Here is a 20515-nt window from a genome sequence, read left to right as displayed (position 1 = left end):
TGTTTAATTCTTTTGCACGATTAGAACATTTCTGAGTTATTTTAGGGGGTTTTCCTCCCTTAAAATGTCCCTCTTCAAAGTCTGAAGGGCTATCATTCTAAGGTCAAGGTCCCACAGAGAATTACAAGATCTTAGTGAATTTAGAAACTGTTGGGGGAGGAGGGGGAATCAACAAAACTTACAGAACCACCAAGCTGGAGAGGTTTCCAAAGGCATAGTCTGGTATGTGGTGTATTTTGTTCAGGGCCAAGGTCATGGCCTGCAGTGCTGATAAGCTTCTGAAAGCCTGGACTGGGATCTCCGTCAGCGCGTTGTCATCCAGCCACAGGTGCCTCAGGGAATGCAGGCCGTTGAAGCAGCTGGGGGGCACGGAGCTGATGCGGTTGGCATCCAGACGCCTGGGGAAAAAAGCGAGAAAGAGTGGAAAGCAGAGAGCAGAGTGCAGGCAGAAGACAGGCTCTGCAGGAGAACCTCCACACACCCGATCAGCAAGAGAGAGGCGGGGCTGGGGCCGCAGGAGCCCGACATCTGGGGCGTCTGCCTCCTGGTAGCCTCCGCTCCGGGTGCGAGCAGGACCGCTGCTGTGAGATCCCACATGGCTGTGAGTCTCTTCCAGGTTTGGGAGGACTATGATTTCGGGCAAGGAGGTGGCCTCCCCTGGGCTGTAGTGTTTCAGCTGATGATCCTTTAGCTTTCCTCTTTGACACCAGAAGAAAAGAAAACCCCTCTGCTCCTTCCCACATCAACCAAGTCAGACAAATGCTGTTGCTTTCCTGGACTGTTTTGAAGACACAAAACATACTTATTTTGGTTCACTGAGCTGTGGGAAAAGATTATTTCAGCATTTGAAAAGGACTGAGTAATTTTTACAAGGCTAGGTCAGGGAGATTCCCTGGAGGAGGGCATGGCAACCCACTGCAGTATTCTTGCCTGGAGAATCCCATGGACAGAGGAATCTGGCGGGATGCAGTCCATGGGGTTGCAGAGTCGCATGCGACTCAAGTGACTTAGCACGCATGCATGAGTAACTTTTACAAGGCTGTTAGAGGTATGCTTCAGGGAGGGGAGGCGCCCCTCGCCCCTCAGTGCTCTGCTGCAAAGCCTAAAACAAGCAGGCTTTCCTGTTCATCCTAACCAACGGCATTGAGCAGATGTTTACTTTCCTTGACATTTTAAATGAATAGTAAAATTAATAGCGTTCCCAGTTTTTGCTTGCTTTTTCTACACATCACTTTTTTTTTTTTAATGGGGAAATAACATCTAAAAATAGGTCTAGTTAATAAGCTGCTGCAGCTTCAGAGCCAGTAGAGGGAGTGCAATACATTTATTTTACCCTAATTCAGCCTAGAAGTGGCTGTAACAGCACTGCCTTAACTTTTCTTATTGAAGTGACCAGACAGACACAGATTGAAGTCTTCTGTAAAGTGCATGAAACACAGGACCCTTGACATTCAGTTATGCATCCACCAGCCCTCACTTTTTTTTTTCAATCTGTTCTTAAGACTCACATTTATTTGCATTTTCAAAGCTAGGATTTAAAAAAGAAGAGTTGCATTTTAAGCAGTGCATGTATTAGGAAGGATTAGAACATCACGAGTGGATTTTGAAAAATGTTTTAGGAAGCATTTAAGACTAAACAGATGCAGGAAGCACTCGAGGATCACGAAATAATCCCCTGCAGACCAAATTTAAACAGCTTAGAAGCAGCATTCTCTGTGGTAGGGAGCGCCTCTCCACGAAAAGTGGCTTCCCCACTTTCAGTCACACGTGTCATTCCACTCCTGTTCTGGCCCCTGCTTCTCCCGACTGAAGGGAGAAGGCATGCCCTCCAGGCCCCAAGCCAAGCTTTTAAATTTAATTTAATTTTTTAAAGGGAGGAAAATTGCTTTCCAGTGTTGTGCTGGTTTCTGCCATGCCACAATGCAAATCAGCTGTAATTATACCTGTAGTACCTCCCCTCTTGAGCCTCCCTCCCCTCCCTCACCCACCCCTCTAGGTCAAGTTTTGATGCTGAAATAAGGTCACTTGGAACAAACAAGTCTGACGCCACAGTCCACTCACAATCAAATTTCCAGGAGAATAGCTATCACTGTAGGTAGCAGACTCGCACTTCCAGATATCTCGAGGTTCTGTCTACAAACAGAACAGGAAACGTTCAGGCAAACCCAACGTGGTCCCTTTCCCTCCGTCCAGCAACAACATGCTTGGCCCATGTTTAAATAAGGTTCACTTTCATCAGGGCATGAGGAGGTGCTTGTTTTTGTTTGACTAGGAGTAAAGCACATATGTAAACTCTCCTTAATGACTGCACTGATTAAAGCATGAAGACGTTATTTAAATACTATGAATTTCCGAGTTTTTGTTGACATATTGTCTGATGATTGCCAGTGGCTTATGCGGTGAAACTACAAGTGGCTTCTAAGTCCTGAAAAGGACTGACCTTCAAGTTCATTGCAAAGGGGGAGCATGTACAGAAAAGGCTCTCTCTGCATTGAGTCATGGGCTTTTCTTTTTCGATATTTAAGTTACTACTAAAGTTTCTGCAGGATCTCAAGTGATTCTGGCATCAGTTCCCAAAGTTAAAAAGCCCATTTCTCTGGATAAATGTCTTTTATGAATCACTTCTCCCCCCAGTAAAAAGGATGTAATCTGGTTTTCACACCATAATCTTAGAGCAATGTACTATTTGAAACGAAATGAGTAGGACTGGGCAATTGTCCATATTCCAAATTCTAACACACCCAGATCTGTTACTTGGCATCCTGAGTGTGGCACTAAATGTTTCTCTGTCTCAGCAGTTTCTTCATCTAAGAAGCTCCCCATAAATATACTCCTTCTCATTGTAGTGTTTTGAAGTCCATGTCCATCTGGCTGCAGTGGTCCAAATCTATTTCAGAGAGTGGTATATTATTCATGCTCAGAGGTAGTAACCGATTTAATCTTAACAGAAGATCTCAAGACAAATCTGAGTGCGGAATTCATTATTCAGCCACTTGTACAGGTGGTTCTTACAGAACAAGGTTAAGACTGTGGACAAAGCAGGGCAGGGCACAAGTTGTGCCTATTCAGTGAGTAAACAAAGAGCTCATATTATGTCAACCTGGTCTTTAGAGGCAGCTGGACATTGTCCATTCACATACTTGAAAAATGCAATACTGAAGTGCTAGAGTTTAAGGAAAACACCACCACGCGGTACATGACAACACATGTAGAAATGTCAGGAGCAGCAAAAATAACCATGTATGTAACTCCACTTTTTAAGGCTTTCTTTGTCATCATTCCTATTTCCTGCAAGTCACAAGAGATGTGTGCGTGTGTGTGTTCAGTCATCTCAGAATCTGAAAAAGTGAAGAAATTTGGGATGAGAAATTTTGAGTCCAAGTCAAATAACAGCTATATGACCGTGACCAAGGCAACAGACCTCAGCTTTCACATCCATAAACTGGGGGTAGCCGCTCTACCTAACGGATGGCTTTATGATCAAAGAAAATGATACAACGAGGCTTTGTAAACCATAAAGCCCCTTAATGACTTTACATTATTATTTCTTGAAGTGGGTTAACAGTTGGTGTCTTTGTGCTTTGACATAGAAACCAGTCAGAAAAAAAGAAGAAACTCACATTTTCCCTTAGTCAAACATTGGCTACTTGAGTGTCACCTGTCAGTAAATTTCAGTTCTGAGACATGCAGACAACTCTTTCATCCCTTGTAACAGAAGCAATGAAGTGGTGTCTGCAAACAGACTTAACAGAAGTCACCCTTGCTTTCCAGCCTCCAGTATTATCACTGGAGGCTGATACACATGTAATTATCACTACGTGTGTGTGTGTGTGTGTGAGTATCACAAAGGGCAAATAGTTTTGTTCCTGTTACATTACTGAATAGTACATCTTCACTCTGAAGGCAAAGGAGAAGTGATGACATATGGCAGATGGCACATCGCCAGAGAAAGTTTCTAGCAATGATCTTGGCATTGAAATGTCCATTCATAATATGGCAGAAGCAGCATAAAGCCTGCAAGCAGGTGTAGCGAAATAAAACACTTTAACATGGCCCCATCTTCTTTCCGACAAACAAACCTCTTAATTATGATCTTGAAATGCAGTATGAGACGTATGGAGAGAGTACCATGGAAACTTACATCACCATATGTAAAACAGATAGCCACTGGGAATTTGCTGAGGGGTGGGTTGGGGCGGGAGATGGGAGGGAGGTTCAAAAGGGAGGGGAATATGTATACCTATGGCTGAATCACGTTGAGGTTTGATAGAAAAGAGCAAAATTCTGTAAAGCAATTATCCTTCAATTAAAAAGTAAATAAAACAAACAGAAAAGAAAAGTAATGACTATATGGGAAATGACACGCATTGTATGCACCATTTGTTATAACTTACAGAAAACGATAGATAAAATAACATTTCATTCTACTTCTTAAAGTCGCATGGAACCACCTACATAAGGAATGTATGGGAAACTGGAAAGTGCACTGAATTAGGAGAAATAAGACACAGATTTAACTCAAGATTGTCACTTATTAATTCTGAGATCAGGGAGCATCCTGATTAATTTCTCTGAGGGTCAATTTCCATATCTGTAAAGCAGTATCATAACAGGTCACAAAATTATTATGGGAATTAAATGAGAAAAATGTATGTGGAAGGATTTTGTAAGAGGTAAATCACTTTACAAATGATAGGCTTTTTATGTGAGAAAAAGTTTCGCATTTAGGAAATGGCATCATTCCCCGCTTTCCTGAAGTTTATTTTTTTTTTTCTGAAGGCCTTAATCATTTGTAATGTCAAATATCTCTATAGTAGATTGCCTTTTTTTTTTTTTTTTTGTCATGTGAACCGGCAGGACGGCTGATTTTCCACTCACTGTACATCCTTAAAGTGCATGTTTTGATTGGTGTTATAGGAAGGCTTCCCTCACAGAGAAAAGGAGATACACAGATCTTTTGTGTTCCTCTAGCAAAGGTCCAAAAAGGCCTCAAAGGCTAAAGCGGCTGAGGAGAAAGAAGATATCATCTGATGCAAGAACACAATTTTTATTAAGTATGAGCTTTTGCAATGTCACTTAGAGGACCACAGCCGATGAGAAATGGATCTGTTCTGACTTTGGGTGTATGTTGAAACAACTTCTCAGGGGAAGGACTGGAGGGCGGGGGCTCCACAGATGCCTACAAGGGTTTTATTGGACTAACTGCTGGGCCCAGGGGGCTGTTTCTCACGGCCCTGGGTCATGTCTTCTCATCACTGGCACCTGCTCAGGACCATCCACTTCAGCCTGATGGGCTTCAATAACTTTGAATATCCAAGGTAAGCATTTGGAGTTGGGATAACTTCAGTCCCAGGAAGTTTCTGGGTTACTTCCCTGTGAGAAATGTCTTGCCAACACCTCCACCCCCCTCAAGCATTCTTTAAGATCTGTGTAAAAATATTCCTCTGGGGTGGGTGTGTCGTGCTGCCTGCAGAAGACTAGACACACTAATAATGGGTGTGTTGTGGGAAGGTCACGCTGGTAGCTGGGTGCAGGAGGAGCTGGGGGACAGGAAGTGACCAAGGTGGTTGCAGTCATCGGGGTGAGAAAGGATGCGTGCTAGAAAGAAGTGTGTAAAGGTGGAGGAAGGCCTGGGGTGAAGGACATTAACTAAATAAGTAACCTGGCCAAACAGGGTGACTTGGTAGATGTGACCAGAAAGGAAGGCACGGAAGCTATGGTGGCTCAGTGTTCCGGGCAGCTGGGCAGACGGAACTGTGCAGGGGTGAGCGTTAGCCAGTGTTATATAAATGAAAGGCAAAACAGATCTGCATGTTCACTGTGAACACAGTGCTGCAATATCAATGTAGCCTATGTGAGGTAATGGGCAAGAAAAAAAAATCAATTTTTAATGTCAGGAAAAAGCAAAAAAAAAAGTTATTTTCTTACCTTCTCTCTGAAGTTCTCTATAGCTTCCATGCAAAAAAGCTTACTTTTGCAATTTTTCTCTTTTAAAAGGAACATGATGTTAATCTGTTCCACACTCTTGAAAGGAATTTTTGCTTTATAGATGGCATTATGGTAGAGATTAGTGAGTTGATGAGGTCACTCCAGCTACTGTTTCTCTAGAAAATAGACCTTTACATGTATCTTGTATATGCTACCTTGTCCGGTGTATAACACAAACTTATATCTTTGAGAATATCTTTGATAAGCCATTAACTACAAGGAAGAAAGAGTTAGTCAAAAGATAAGCCATTGATCTTGGCTAATTCTCATCTGAGATGACTGTAATATTGTCAATTATTAACATGGATGACTCGAGGGGAAAAAGGGCAAAGGTGTGAAGAATGTTGCAGCTGCAGCTTTAATGCAGCTTATGGGGACTCTGCCAATACACGGACCTATGAAGCATAGCGTTTGACATAGCTGTTTTATAGTTGGACGAGCATTTCTCTTCTTTTAAATAAATGATCAACTCTCTTGTACATTTTGTGAGGAGACCACTTTGAACAATTCCTGGGAGTCAAACTAGCACAGTGATTTAGTTCATTTATAACATTTTAAGAAATGGGAGCAGTTTCAATGATTATCCTACTTTTGCTACTAAATGAAAAGCATGTAGTTCTAAGCTTGTATATGACACAATTTGACTAAATCCCTCAAGTCTTTGTTATGGTGAAATTTTACTGCTTAGAAATCGGTCATTGGAATCGAATTTGCCAGACCATTTTGATAATAATACTATCAAGATAGAATTTTATCCACATGAACTCTTATAGATTGTATTGATTTATATGAATCTTCGTAATCAAATGAGTCACTTTTTGTTATTGTTTTTTAACATTTATGAAGTGATGACAATGTGGAATTCAACTTTCTAGTGAAATTTACCATCTATAACCTAGGGAGATACTAAGCATATGAATTCATATGAACACCATGATTGCTTACATGGGGATTTCTGCTTCTATCTTTCTATTCTCCATCTTATTTACTGATAAACTTAATGTAAACCAGGAAGAAAAATTATTGCTTTAGACTTACCTCTGAAAAGGTAAAAAGGTTTTTTCCATCTCTGCAGCTTGGGGAGAGAGAAGGTGTACAGGTTTATGGAGGTATAATAATTTAGAGACGATTCAGCTGACTCGTCTCTAAAGTGAATGAGACAAGTGATCTCACACCAGATGAAGTGTCTAACAGAATCAAGCTTCTGTCTCTCTGGTATCATTGGGAAGTACAAGATCCCAATGAGAAACATATTTTAAAGTCAATTTACATGCAGCTGCTCAGTTTCTCCGGGGAAGGCGATGGCACCCCACTCCAGTACTCTTGCAGCAGCAGCTCAGTTTTCAGAGGTTACCACTGCTGTGAATTTTTAAACAGGAAGATGACCCAGAACGAAAGCACCATGAGTATTAATTTCTTTCGTTTCATTTTTCTCCATAGAAAACCAAGACCTCCTTTTTGTCAGGGGCATCATTAGTCTCCCAGCTATCAGCAGAGTCTGAAATCTGGGGGTCATCTTCACATCTCCCATTGCTTTCCAGACAATCATTCTCCAAGGTTTCTCCATTTATCTTCATCTCCAAGATTGTTCAATTCCACTGCCTAGTAAAGTGTCTTATCTCTTCACACCTGCATTATGCAATAGCCTCTAGCTGGTCCTTTTGCCTTTGATCTCTTATCTCTTTGATTAATCCTGAAGGCTGCTGCCAGATGAGTCTCCCTAAAATGGGGCTCTTCCCCGTTTTAGGAACCCACAGCTCTTCCACATTGCCATTCCTTTCAAATCCCAGTTTTTTGTTCTGATATTCAGAGCGTATCCACCTTATCTAGCCCAAGTTTTTTCTTATTTCTGTGTCCCATTCAAGCCCTTCCTCAGCTCCGTCCTTATTTATTTTTGGCTGTGCTGGCTCTCATTGCTGTGCGGGCTTCCCCTTGGTTGAGGAGAGCGGTGCCTTCTCCCGTTGTGGAGCATGGGCTCCAGGGCATGCGGGCTGCGGTCGTTTCAGCACGTGAGCTCAGTGGTTGCGGTTCTGGGCTCAAGAGCGCAGGCTCGGCAGTTGTGGAGCACGGGTTAGTTGCTCGGCAGTACGTGGGATCCTCCTGGACCAGGGACTGAACTCACGTCTCCTGCGTTGGCAGGTGGATTCTTCACCACTGAGCCACCAGGGAAGCTCCCCACAGTGCTTCTGAACCTTGTCTTCAGAAACAACTTCTACTCCTGCCTATCCAAATCTCCCCAACCTGAGAATTTTATTACTCTTCTCTGAACCCTTCTCTTGAAGTAGGGAGTTCTTGCAGTGGGGTTAAAACAACAGAAACGCTGAATCTTGTAGATCAACTTCTAAACCCTTCAAGGAAACAGTGGGATGTACAGCTCGGGAAGGGCAGCAGGAAAACCAGAGTACAGAGGTATGAGTTGGGAGCCAGGGAGACCAGTGAGTGCAGGCCACAGCCAAAGTGGGGAATCAGCTGAGCCTGAGCAGCTGTTTAGAACATCACTTAGAGTTTGAGGTGTTGGCTCAGTTCAGCAAATATTTCATGGGGACTTCCTTTGCAGGTACAGTGTGTGGTGCTGGAGATCTGGCAATAAAGCAGGCAGACATGTTGCAGTCTTTATGGAGCATATTTTCTAAAGAGTAGTCAATCGAATCACTACAATAAAGTATTAGGTAACAGGAAATGCATGGTAGAAGGACCTAACTTAAATTTCACTTCTCTTTGAGATCCAGGTCTGGATTTCAAACTGCCTATGTGACGTCTCCGAGTTGTTCCTCTTCAGATAAGACATCTGGTCTTGAAAATGTTCGAGACCAAACTCATCTCCTCAAATATAGTCCTCGACTAGCATTTCTTATCTCAGTGATAAGCTTCATCAAACACGTGATTACAGAAATCAGAAAGTTAGGAAACATCTTCTACGTCTCTTTCTCCTTCATTCCTCATAGTCAATTCATTAGCAAATACTGGTAATGTTACCTAAAATTTTCTCAAATCCATTTCCTTTTTCCCATCTTTACTGCCCCCATCCTGACAAACTTCTCCTTTCTCTCTTAGACTATTTCATTAACACAGATCCAATCATGCCCTTTCTGGCTCAGAATCTTCCAGTGGATTCTCATTGCTTTCATAATAAAGTCTAAAATCCACGACATGTCCCAGTGTGCTTTCAAGGGGTCTGGACCCCACCTGCCTCACCAGGCTCTGGTTGCACTTCTGCCTTGCTGTTTCAGCTTCAGCCATGCTAATCTTGTCTCTCATTCTCAGTGGACCAGTTCCCCTCTCCCCACACCCGCACTACAAAGTTTTGCACACGTTGTTCCCTTTGCTGGAAAGTTCTTCCCTCTTGTCTTTGTCTAATCAACTTTTCCCTTCGCAGTAAGGACAAGTTTCCCTTTCTCACCTATGGTTTCCTTCATCAGGAAAGTGGAGACAAGTTCCACCTCCCAGGTAATGAGGGAACGGACAACCAAATGCTCAGGAAAATACTGAGAAAGCTCTGACTGGCCCACGCATGAATCAATATTGTTCTCTTCCCATCATCAATTTATGGGTTTCTTTCCTGAACCTCCGCAGCCACACGCCTAAGCGACTGTGTGTCCCCATCAGGCTCCTTGCCCTCTTGTTAGCACGTTTTGTCGTGTGCTCATTCCCTGCAGGGGATTCTCTTAGGAAGACAGGACAGAATAGTGATGAAATAGCAAGACTTTCGAGGTAGAAAGGGCAGAGGTCTTACCCCATACTCCCCTGTAGCCTGACTCCGTTAGAAGACAAATGACCTTCAGGAGGCTCAGTAACACCTCTGAGCTTTCTCCTCCCTCATCACTAAGGAAGGGGTGACCTCAGATCCTGTCTCATGAGGTTGATTTTAGGGTGAAGTGAGATGATGCAGGTAAGAATTTGAATAAATATGAACAGCTTTTGAGCATTTCTGGTTCTATCTTTGTCTTGTTCCTAAACTTTACTGCTTCTTATGTGCCTTTTCACAATTCATCCAGCCCCCATTATTCCAGAAAAGGGGACACTCCGCCCCATTCACAGTGTGCCTTCCCAGAGTCGGCATCCTTTCAGCTTCTCGCTAGTCCAACCTACTTTTCAAAGCTAAACTTTATGTGACACCACGAGATGAAAGAGCTGATTTTACTTCTCATTCCATAACATCTATGTTCTCTTTTAGTTATTTACCTGTCTGATATGATTGTCAAATCTGTGCCTTATAGAACTGGTAGATAACCTGTAATAGCAGTTATCATAGTATTTCACACCTCGGGTCTTGCTTAAAGTGCTCACATTTTGCTTTTGTTTTTCATCTGATTCTGAGGCTCCAATTTGAGCTCCCTCTTTCTGTGGAGAAGGGCTTTGCCTTTGAAAATAATTTTCTCCTAATGTGTGCTTTTCTTGACTTCGTGGCATGTGGGATCCTAGTTCCCCCAACCAGGGCTTGAACCTGCACCCTTGCCTTGAAAGCGTGAGGTCTTAATCACTGTGCCACCAGGGCAGTCCCCTCTCCCAGTGTTTAAATGGGAGGAGGGGGACAAGGCAAAACCCATTCTCCTCAGAACAATTCACTGGGTGCTGGTTTGCATGTGGTGTGTGAAATGAACTCCAGATAGCTCAACAGTCAAAAGTCTTAGTCTCCAGAACTTCCCAGTGCTCCTCCATCCCAAGACAGACCTAATGTACTGGCCTTGTGAAAAATGAAACCAAGACCATGGGGGATTTTAATTATGTAAGCTTAAAATTTCTTTCTGGACACTATTTTAGTGGAAGGAATAATGTCACTGATACTAAAACCATTGCTTTTTTTTTTTTTTTAACCCTTTTGATCTTTTAATCTTATCCCCTTGGTTACCTCCCTTTGCTTTCTTTTCATCTGTTTACACCCCGCTGTCTTCTGTTACTTCCTTTATCCTCAGGCTGAAACCCAAGAGGCTCCTGGCTGTTGACTGGGGGATCTGCTGCTGCTTCTAGGCTTGCCTTCCTTTCTGCTCAGCACTGTGAGCCCTGCCTCTTCTTCCTCACCTCCTCCTCTTGCTGCTGACTCTTTTTGGATTCTTAGTAGCAAAACCCTACTCTGAAGAGTCAAGGGGAAGTTACTGATGTTTCACAGGGTTCAAGGAGGAGGGTGTCTACAGCCCTTAAGGCACTGTCACAGTGAGATGCTCAGGCAGCTCATATTCCAGCAAGAGTTAGATACTCTTCTCAGGTCTTAAAATAATGTCTGTACTCTAAAGATGATTATCAGCTAATTGGAGAGTAGAGACAATATTAAAGACATGTTTAATTCTCCTTTCATTTTCTATTTACCAGCTCATGATTTTTACAATTGTGCATTTTCCACAATTAGTTTCGCTATTGCAGAGTTGGCATGAAAATCAACATATATTAAATAGCATAGTACTTAATACTATTGAATATTAGCCGGACAGACATGAATATGTCATTGTCTTTGATCACCCTGAACTTCCACTAATGACAGGGGGATGCTTGAATATTATTAATGGCTGTCAGCCAATGAAGCAATGATTTTCTGTTTTTTCAGTGATCTCTTTTTTAACAATATATGTGAGGACGTGGGAGGGTTAAGTTTTGAGATTCCATCAACTCACTGTAATCTGATCCTAGTCCTCCAGTAACTGTAATGCCAAACGTTTCTTGGTGAAATCCAGTTCACTGTGAATTCTGATTACATTTCCTATTCCTTTCCAAAAAACAGAAAGGAAATTAAGTTATATTTGATTACATTACAAAAAAGTCCAACTGGTGTCTGGGCAGTCACTGCCATGTCAGAAAGCTAGTGTACAAGGTACGTATTATACAGAGGCAGGCTCCGGGCTGCTGGGCTCGGGTACACGGACTTGCCCTCTTACTCTTTAGCTGAACAGTTTGTAAGCATCAGGAGAGCTCAAAGAACACAAACGTACCTATGTGTTCTCATTGTGAACAACGCAAACTATTTGTTGTTAACATGGAACCAGTGAAAATCACATCCCTTGAAACATGAGTACAATTTGTTTCTTCCTCGCAGTAGGTTACCAGTTTCCACGTATATCAAGTTTCTCAAGTTCATTCAGTGAAGCCAAGTCTACGTGGGAGGTGCTGATGCTGCTGTTCTATGGGTACATTTGAGAGCAGGGTAATACGCATGTGGCCTCCTCCTTCATCTACCCCAGACTGTCAGTAGGACTAAATAGGGAGATTGAGCTATCTCAAATAAGCACAAACAAGCCAACTTTGTGAATGAAAGGCTCTTGACTTTCATTTCACATTAGTTCATGCGGGCGTGCATGCTAAGTCGCTTCAGTGGTGTCTGACTCCTTGTGACCCCATGGACTGTAGCCCTCCTGGCTCCTCTGTCCATGGGATTCTCCAGGCAAGAGTACTGGAGTGGGTTGCCATGCCCTCCTCCAGGGGAATCTTCGTGACCTGAAGACTGAAGTCTCTGCTGTCTCCTGCACTGGCCAGTGGGTTCTTCACCACTAGCGCCACCTGCAAAGCCCTATATTAGCCCCTGTGTGCTGTGTGTGGACCTGCGTGTGTGCGAGTGCTAAGTTGCTTTAGTCACATCCGATTCTGTGCAAACCTGTGGACTGCAGCTCTCCAGACTCCTCTGTCCATGGGATTCTCCAGGCAAGAATACTGGAGTGGGTTGCCATACCCTTCTCCACGGGATCTTCCTGATCCAGGGACCAAACCCATGTCTCTTATGTCTACCTGAATTGGCAGGTGGATTCTTTACTGGAATGCAAAATATGGGCTTTGTTATTATTTCAGATTTGAAAAGAGTTCAGGAGGATATTTGCAAATCATCTCAGGACACTCATTTTCCCCAATACTCACTTAAGAACCACTTAACTATATCATTAAACCGGTTAGAAATCACTAATGTTTGGGTCTCCTACAGAGGGTCTGATTTTAATTGCTCTGGGGTGAGCCGTAGGCTCTCAGACTCTCCAGATAATTCTTCACTGCAGCAAAAATCAACAATTCACTTCAGAAGTTTCAAAGCCAGGAATGCACAGGGGTGATGCATTCCCAGCCCCTGGGAAGTGCAGAGTGCTTCTTCGAGAGTGAATGAATAACAAGGAAAATAATAAAGTGGATAAAAATGGAGTGAATTCAAGAGAGAGAAAAAAGGAACTATTAGAAAAAGGTGAGCAGGACCTCCCTGGTGGTCCTGTGGCTAAGACTCCATGCTCCCGTGCAGAGGCGCTGGGTTCAATCTCTGGTCAAGGAACTAGATCCCACATGTTGCAACAAAGAGTTCGACTGCCACAGTGAAGATCGGGGCCAAATAAATAAATAGTTTTAAAAACATGTAAGTGGAGGTCTAAGGGTTGACAGTAGTCCAAGAAAAGCTAGACAGGTAGCTGAATGGAAGCCTGCCAGCTGTCATGGATGAGCTAATGGAGCATGGAGGCTGACGTATGCATGGCAGACGAATGGCCAGTGGACAAGGAATGCATGTTTGTAATGACCATTTGATGCGAACCGTTTCTATTTTCTCCTGCTTGAAAGAAGCAGGAGAAATATTATTAAAACACCCACAAAATTCTGCAAAGCAATTATCCTTCGATTAAAAAATAAATAAATTTTAAAAACAACAACAACAAAAGACCATCTTGCCTCTGGGGTAATAGTAAAGCTTTAAAACAGCTCATAGTAGCCCAAATCTCCAAAGTGGGTAAGGGACGCCTTTGGTTGGTTCAGTATCGTGTCTGTGTGGCTGGTGGTTAAAGTTCATAATGCTCTTCTGTCCAATCTTAATGCTTGTATCAAAGTATTACAAAAACTGTGAGACAAGTGTCATAATAGCACACACTGCCAACATCCAACACCTCCATGGTCTGTTGTGTGCTGGGCAAGGGGACCCGGGACAAACAGCACATAACCGGCGGTACAATCCAGCGTGCACTGGGGACCAACCATCCATCTCCATGCCTCAGTTTGGATGTGCCAACATCCCACTAGAAAGTTAACCCTCGGCTTTTTCACAGGGAACACATACTTACAAGGTTTCAAACGCCATTGTTTTTGTGAACTGGACACCAAGTGCAAGAGACACCTGGTGAACAGTAAATGGCTAGACGGTAAGAAACTAAATCTGAACACCTTGATCAGAGAGGCACCGCGCAGTTCGAATGAACAAAAGATTCATGGTTCTCACTTTCTCAAAGAGTTCACTTCGGTGTGTATTCTGTTTGTGGTCTTCTTTCAGCTGATGGTGGCTTTTGGTTACAAACCCTTATCCTCCCATCTTCTGCCTGCCTCACAGCTGTTTAAAGTTCCTGTTGGCCTCTGCCATGATCTCGCTTTCCAATTCACCACTAGGCCCTGTGCCCTGACACAGACAACCAGCTCCAGCACTCAGCTGCTCTGGCTGCTTCTTTCCTTCAGGAAGAGGCTTGTGCAACAGAAGGGGGTGATACAGTGATGTCACCACAGAGCTCCTGAAAACGCCACAAAGGGGCTCTTGTGGGCTTGTTTATCTCTAGGCTGGTGAAAACCTAGGAAGTCACTTTGTTCGACTGGAATCAAAAGCTTAAAATGGTCTCCAGCACAGATTTACTTTCGTTAAAAAAAGAGATCAAAGGAACAGAGAGTCATCTTATGTTCCTCCTTCTCTTGAGTCACCTTGGTAAAAGGCATTAAGCAAACTATGTATAATTATTAACCAGTGGATTCTTTACCATGATGTTCAACTCAAGTCTGCAATATTCGTCTTTTTTTTATACATTTATTTCCCTCATCCTTCTAGACCAGAAATCAGTATTGTTTGACAGATGAGGACCTTCAGTGTAAGTAAGATGAAAGCATATATTATACATGTGGATACTGGAAATCATGCAATATGTTGTAAACACATACATTCTGATGAGGTGGACATTGACTGATCAGGTACTCATGGTACAGTGTTGTCAAACAGTCACTGTAAACAATTGCTTATAACTCAAGCTCCAAAACATCTAGCTGGTAAGAAAGTTCTATCCGTGAGGAATAACCAATTTTTGTTCATTCAGAGGCTTTAAATCAGAGGAGGGTGGAAACTCCTGACGGGAAACTTGTGGATTCACACTAAGGACCACCAGCACCACTGCGGTGTGGGTCACTGTGCCTGTGTGTGGTGTGTGAATCTGGGTGTGTGTGGTTTTCCGTGGGACTCTCTGAGTTAGTCTGTCTCCCTGTGTGGGGTGGTGAGTACGCTCTGGTTTGGAGACCTACCTGGTATGATCTTAAGACATACCATTAGATCGTAGCCTCCTGAATTGAGGCCCCCTGATGCACACACAGAACTGAAAAAATTAAGGATGGAGATTCAAGAGTGAGGGGACAAAAGTACGCCTGTGGTTAGTTGTGTGACAGAAATCAAACCAATGGTGTAAAGCAATCAATCAATTAAAAATAAACTTAAAAAAAATTAAGCCTTTATTCGACTCAGCAAAATTGCATTACAGGGCAGCTCTGATAATCTAAACACAGAATAAATGGATGATGCCAAGCGGTCTAGATTTTGACTCTCATTTTTCTAAATAAAAGGAGAACGTATCATTCCTGATTTGAATTCAGAAACTAAAATATTGTATAGAGGGGGGGATACCAACATATGTGAGTGTGTTCAGTCACTCAGTCGTGTCTGACTCTTTGCCATCCAACGGACTGAGCCTGCCAGGCTCCTCTGTCCATGGGGTTTTCCAGGCAAGAATACTGGAGTGGGTTGGCATTTCTTCTTGCAGGAGAGCTTCCTGACCCAGGGATCAAACCTGTGTCTCTTGTGTCTCCTGCATTGGCAAGAGGATTCTTTACCACTGAGCCACCTGGGAAGCCCTGATACCAACATATACAACAGGCTTTTCATTTCAGGTCTTCTGATTAAGTCTCTGCCCTGAAACCCCAAACTCCAACACGGGTGTTTTCCATATATATTGTTTAATGAGGGTGCAAAGAACAATTTCGTTGTTGCTCTAATGGAAAGCCTCACTTGCAGCTTATTTAAGCACAGCCCCCAGCCAAGGAATTTACTAAAATGGCCAGTTGGACATTTCAGTGCTCCTTCCCAAACTGACCCAGAGAACATGCTGGAATTTCAACTATACTTACAGGGACTGAAGGCTTCGCAGGTTCTGTAGCGCCTCTGTGGGCACCTGTCTTAGGTGATTGTTCTGTAGCATACTGCACATCAAAACAAATGGAGACAATCATTAATGACAGCTAGTAATAATTAACAAAATCTGGCATAACAATGTCAGGTACTGTTCTAGGTGTCAGGGAAACAGCAGAGCATCAGACAAAACCTTGGCCTGTGGGAGCTTTAAGTCCTATGTGGAGAGACAGGTAATTAAAAATTAACAAACGAGTATATTACTTGAGGCAAGTGACAGATGCCACACACAGAGAACAAAACATGGATTTGGGCATCATCCTTGCGCACAGGCCATGCTAATCTTCTCTGTATTGGGCCAATCTTAGTATACGTGCTATAAGCGTATATACGTGTATAAAGCGAGCACCATGGATTTGGCAAAGATGGTGACAAGGGGGTGAGGGTTTAATTTGAAAGGTGTCAAGAGAAGATCTCTCTGAGGAGGTGATTTTTCAGGAGATACCAGAATGGTGTCAGGGAGCAAAACATTTGAACATCTGAGAAGTTACTGAGGAAGCGAGAAGAGCAAGTGCAAAGGCCCTGAGGCTGGAGCTTGCTTGACTCATTAAAGGAGTAGCAAGGACCAGTGTGACCAGGAGGGATAAGTGAGCACAAGAGACTGGGGCCAAGCTAAGGCTGTCTCGGGAAGGAGTCACAGTGAGAAACTCTCCTTGAAGGGTTTACGTGAGTGGAAATGATGTGATCTTATTCATGTTTCTAATGGATCACCATGGTGACAAATAGATTAGACAAGACAGAAGTAAGGATAACAGTGTGCTTTGTTGCTCAGTCGTGTCTGACTGTTTGTGACCCCCTGGCCTGTAGCCTGCCAGGCTCCTCTGACCATGGGGATTCTCCAGGCAGGAGTACTGGAGTGGGTTGCCATGCCCTCCTCCAGGGGATCTTCCCAACCCAGGGACTGAACTTAGGTCTCCCTCATTGCTGGCAGATTCTTTACCATCTGAGTCACCAGGGAAGGCTAAGAATACTGGAGTGAGTAGCCTATTCCTTCTTCAGGGGAACGTCCCAACCCAGGAATCAAACTGGTTCTCCTGCACTGAAGGCGGATTCTTTACCAGCTGAGCTACCAGGGAAGGATAACAGTAGGAGACTATTAAAGATATTCCTCCTTCTTACATGTCATATTTTGATATAAATTAAATGTTTTGTGAACTATTGTACTTCTGAACTATTGCAATAGTTCTTTCCAGAACACGGGGACTACAGAATGGAAACACCTGGCAACAAGGAAGTGAAATGTATCACTGCTAGTGGGAAACAGCATGGAAAGAATTTTCATTACATGTCATACCCTGCTAGCTTATTCATAAACCTTTATGACACTAATTTTTCAGGCACTCTGACTCCAAAGCCTGATATACTTTCCACTGGCTCTTGCAGCATTCTCTTGAGGAGTAAATGTATACATTCTCGGGTTGTACGCCTTATACAGTATGATTAAGAGGCTGGGTTCTTGGATCTGACTACCTCTTCCCTGCCAGTAGCCCCATGGCCTCGGGGAAATCATTCAATCTCTCCACATCTCAGTGATCGGTAATAATACCCACCCCCAGGGCTTATTGTGATGATCTAATAAGTGAAAGTACATAGAACAATACCTGCTGCCTGGTAAACATTCAATAAAGTTGGCCCTTTTTGTGTGAATTGTTAAACCTCTTCTCCAGACTAATGATACAGTGAGGCTGTACTGGATGTAACATTTTAATTAATGAGAAAATTGACCAATAAAAAAACTTCTATGCCTGTGGTTCTCAAATTTAGGGGTCATCAGAATTCATTGAAGACTTGTTGGAACAGTTTGCTGGGCCCCCACCCTCAAAGTTCCTAGTTCAGTAGGTTTGGGTACGGGCCAGGGAATTTTCATTTCCAACAAACTCCCAGATGACGTTGGTGCTGCGAGGCAAAGGCACCGCACACAAAGAACCACCCTCTACTCTGCTAAATATTTCTAAGAATATGTTCACCTGAACTTGAGGCTGTCTTGAGCTTGGAGATGAGGTCTAGTTCTGAGTCTTGGCAAACAAACCATTTAACTTTCTTGATTCTTGGTGGTTTTTTTTTAAAAATCTGTACAATGGGAATAGAATGATATCATCTGATTGATAAGGTGTTTGAAGGTTAAAATATGAGGGCATTTATTATACTTTCATATATGCTAGGGCTTCCCTAGTAGCTTGCACGGTAAAGAATCTGCAGGCAGTCCAGGAGGCCCGGGTTCACTCCCTGGGTCAGGAAGACCCCCTGGAGAAGGGAATGGCAACCCACTCCAGTAACCTTGCCTGGAAAATTCCATGGACAGAGGAACTTGGTGGGCTACAGTCCATGAGATTGCAGAGTCAGACACAGCTGAGCAACTAACACTCACTTTTTCATATATGCAAATGTAAGCTCATATCGAATAAGAGGTGAAAAATATTTGCTGTGCTTAGTCACTCAGTCGTGTCACACTCTTTGTGACCCCATGGACTGTAGCCCGCCAGGCTCCTCTGTCCATGGGAATTCTCCAGGCAAGAATACTGGAGTGGGTTGCCATGCCCTCCTCCAGGGGATCTTCCCAACCCAGGGATCGAACCCAGGTCTCCTGCATTGCAGGCGGATTCTTTACCATCTGAGCCATTTGGAGATCATAAAATGTATGCTTTTCTCACTGGGACTGAAATTCAGTTTTCTAAGAAATATAATTCTGTCACTTGTAATCTAGTAGTTTTAAACAAGTAATTTCATTATTTTAATCTTGCATTCAATTAACATTTCATAAATCAAAAGTCTCAAAATATATTGGTTCTTTAAGAACAAGGTCAAGATTTAGAGAAACCTCACACTTTAATTACTGATTAGAGAATTGGGAAAACTGTAGCTCAAATGCTGTACTTTGCATAATTTACCTAAATATTAAAAGTTTACATTTCTATGTTATTTTATACCTTTCCAAGCAGTTTTAATATATGATATAATTTTAACTTGACAAAAATGTTTTCTAAATGCCTCATTAATTGTGTGATAAATTTAAATGATAAGATACAGATAATGGAATTAAATGATGTCTAAGCTTTGTAGGTAAAATGTTACTGGCTCAAAGTATGTATTGAATTGTCCTCCTATGCTTTGCTAACCAAATACTGAAAGTTTTATACTGTTGTCTTTCTAAAATATTGGAAAATTGGAGTAGAGGGTAAGAGATATTTAAACAGCTTTTCTTCACTGAATAGTTGCAAACTTTCTTGGTAGTTTTATATATTTGACTTCAGAAAATGGAACTTAAACAAACTTTACTAATGATGACTTTTAAAGCTACCCTGAGCCACCTCCCTGCAATTTAATTTTCTACCATATCTATCAGTAAAACACCAAAAATACAATTTTAAAAAATCACTTAAGTTCTGATCTCTCCCTAAATAAATAACTTTTGTTTAATTACTTTCAAATGACAAAACAAAAATAAATTATCTTCATTATAGACTTACAAGTCTCCAGTGAGCTAATTAGAAAATTCTGTTTTTGTTTAAGATATTCCAGTGGGAGACAAAACAAAGGGTTTATAGCACTATGGAGTACAATTAAAACAGAGTGCATTCACAACACAGCTGCTGATTTCTTTTATAAATAATCCTTTATTCAGCACAGTCAGTATAAGCAGAATTTACCATGAACTGAGTGACGGCTTAGGTACTTACAACTTCATTTTTATCATTCACATATGGGTAAGAAAAGAAAATGAAACACTTTCTCTAGAGACAAAGGATGACCTCATATTTTCTTAATTTCTTTCCCCTAGGAGTTTTAAAATATTCACAATTACATTATAGCGTCCCCAAACTACTTGAACAATAAATTATCTTCTTTTTGGCCAACAGCACTAAATAAGATCAGGTACAGGTACAGAGATGTAAGAGAGATGAAGTTATATGTTGAAAGGGTACTCTGTAATACTGGCTTGATCCTTAGGTATTCTCTCTGCCTACTTGCCCCGTGTTTAGATATCAAGTAGTTTCCAGGCTCTTTTTTTGGAATGAGAGAACTCTGGGTAGTCGTGACACTCCGCTGGCTAGTTTCATCCATTCCGTCCATGTGGCTTTGGTTCTGGTGCTGGTGGCAAAAGAGGACAAGCCATTGCTTGACTGAATGGCTTACACAAGAGAATGAGCCTTTGTTGAGGGGAGCCTGGTTCAGAATTCCACGTGACTGGGTATTTTGCAATACCAAACCAATAATTAATTTTTATGAAGACCTATATTTACAGGAATAGTCATCTTAAATTTTAATGATCTTCCAGAGCTCACAATAATAAGATTTCTGATATAAAACAGCTCTCACCAAGAAGGGTTGTTGGGGTCTTCATTTCCCATCTTCTAGGAGAAGGAAATGGCA

The 20515-nt window shown here is 42.4% G+C and overlaps 1 protein-coding gene across 2 annotated transcripts in view; it reads right to left on the bottom strand.

Moving 5' to 3' along the window:
* The window catches only part of LGR5 (leucine rich repeat containing G protein-coupled receptor 5), a 128602-nt gene that overhangs the window by 29830 nt on the left and 78257 nt on the right, over nt 1–20515 (bottom strand). For both annotated transcript variants that reach the window (XM_005679712.3, XM_013963635.2), the window contains exons 4-5: nt 16084–16155; nt 183–398 (exon numbers count right to left, since the gene is read on the bottom strand). In XM_005679712.3, coding sequence (XP_005679769.1) covers nt 183–398; nt 16084–16155 — 288 coding nt within the window. The remainder of the gene's footprint in view (nt 1–182; nt 399–16083; nt 16156–20515) is intronic.

This window comes from Capra hircus, chromosome 5, assembly GCF_001704415.2.
Source record: "Capra hircus breed San Clemente chromosome 5, ASM170441v1, whole genome shotgun sequence".
NCBI lineage: Eukaryota > Metazoa > Chordata > Mammalia > Artiodactyla > Bovidae > Capra > Capra hircus.
The sequence above is the reverse complement of the archived record's forward strand: the minus strand, read 5'-3'. Positions and strand labels throughout refer to the sequence as shown.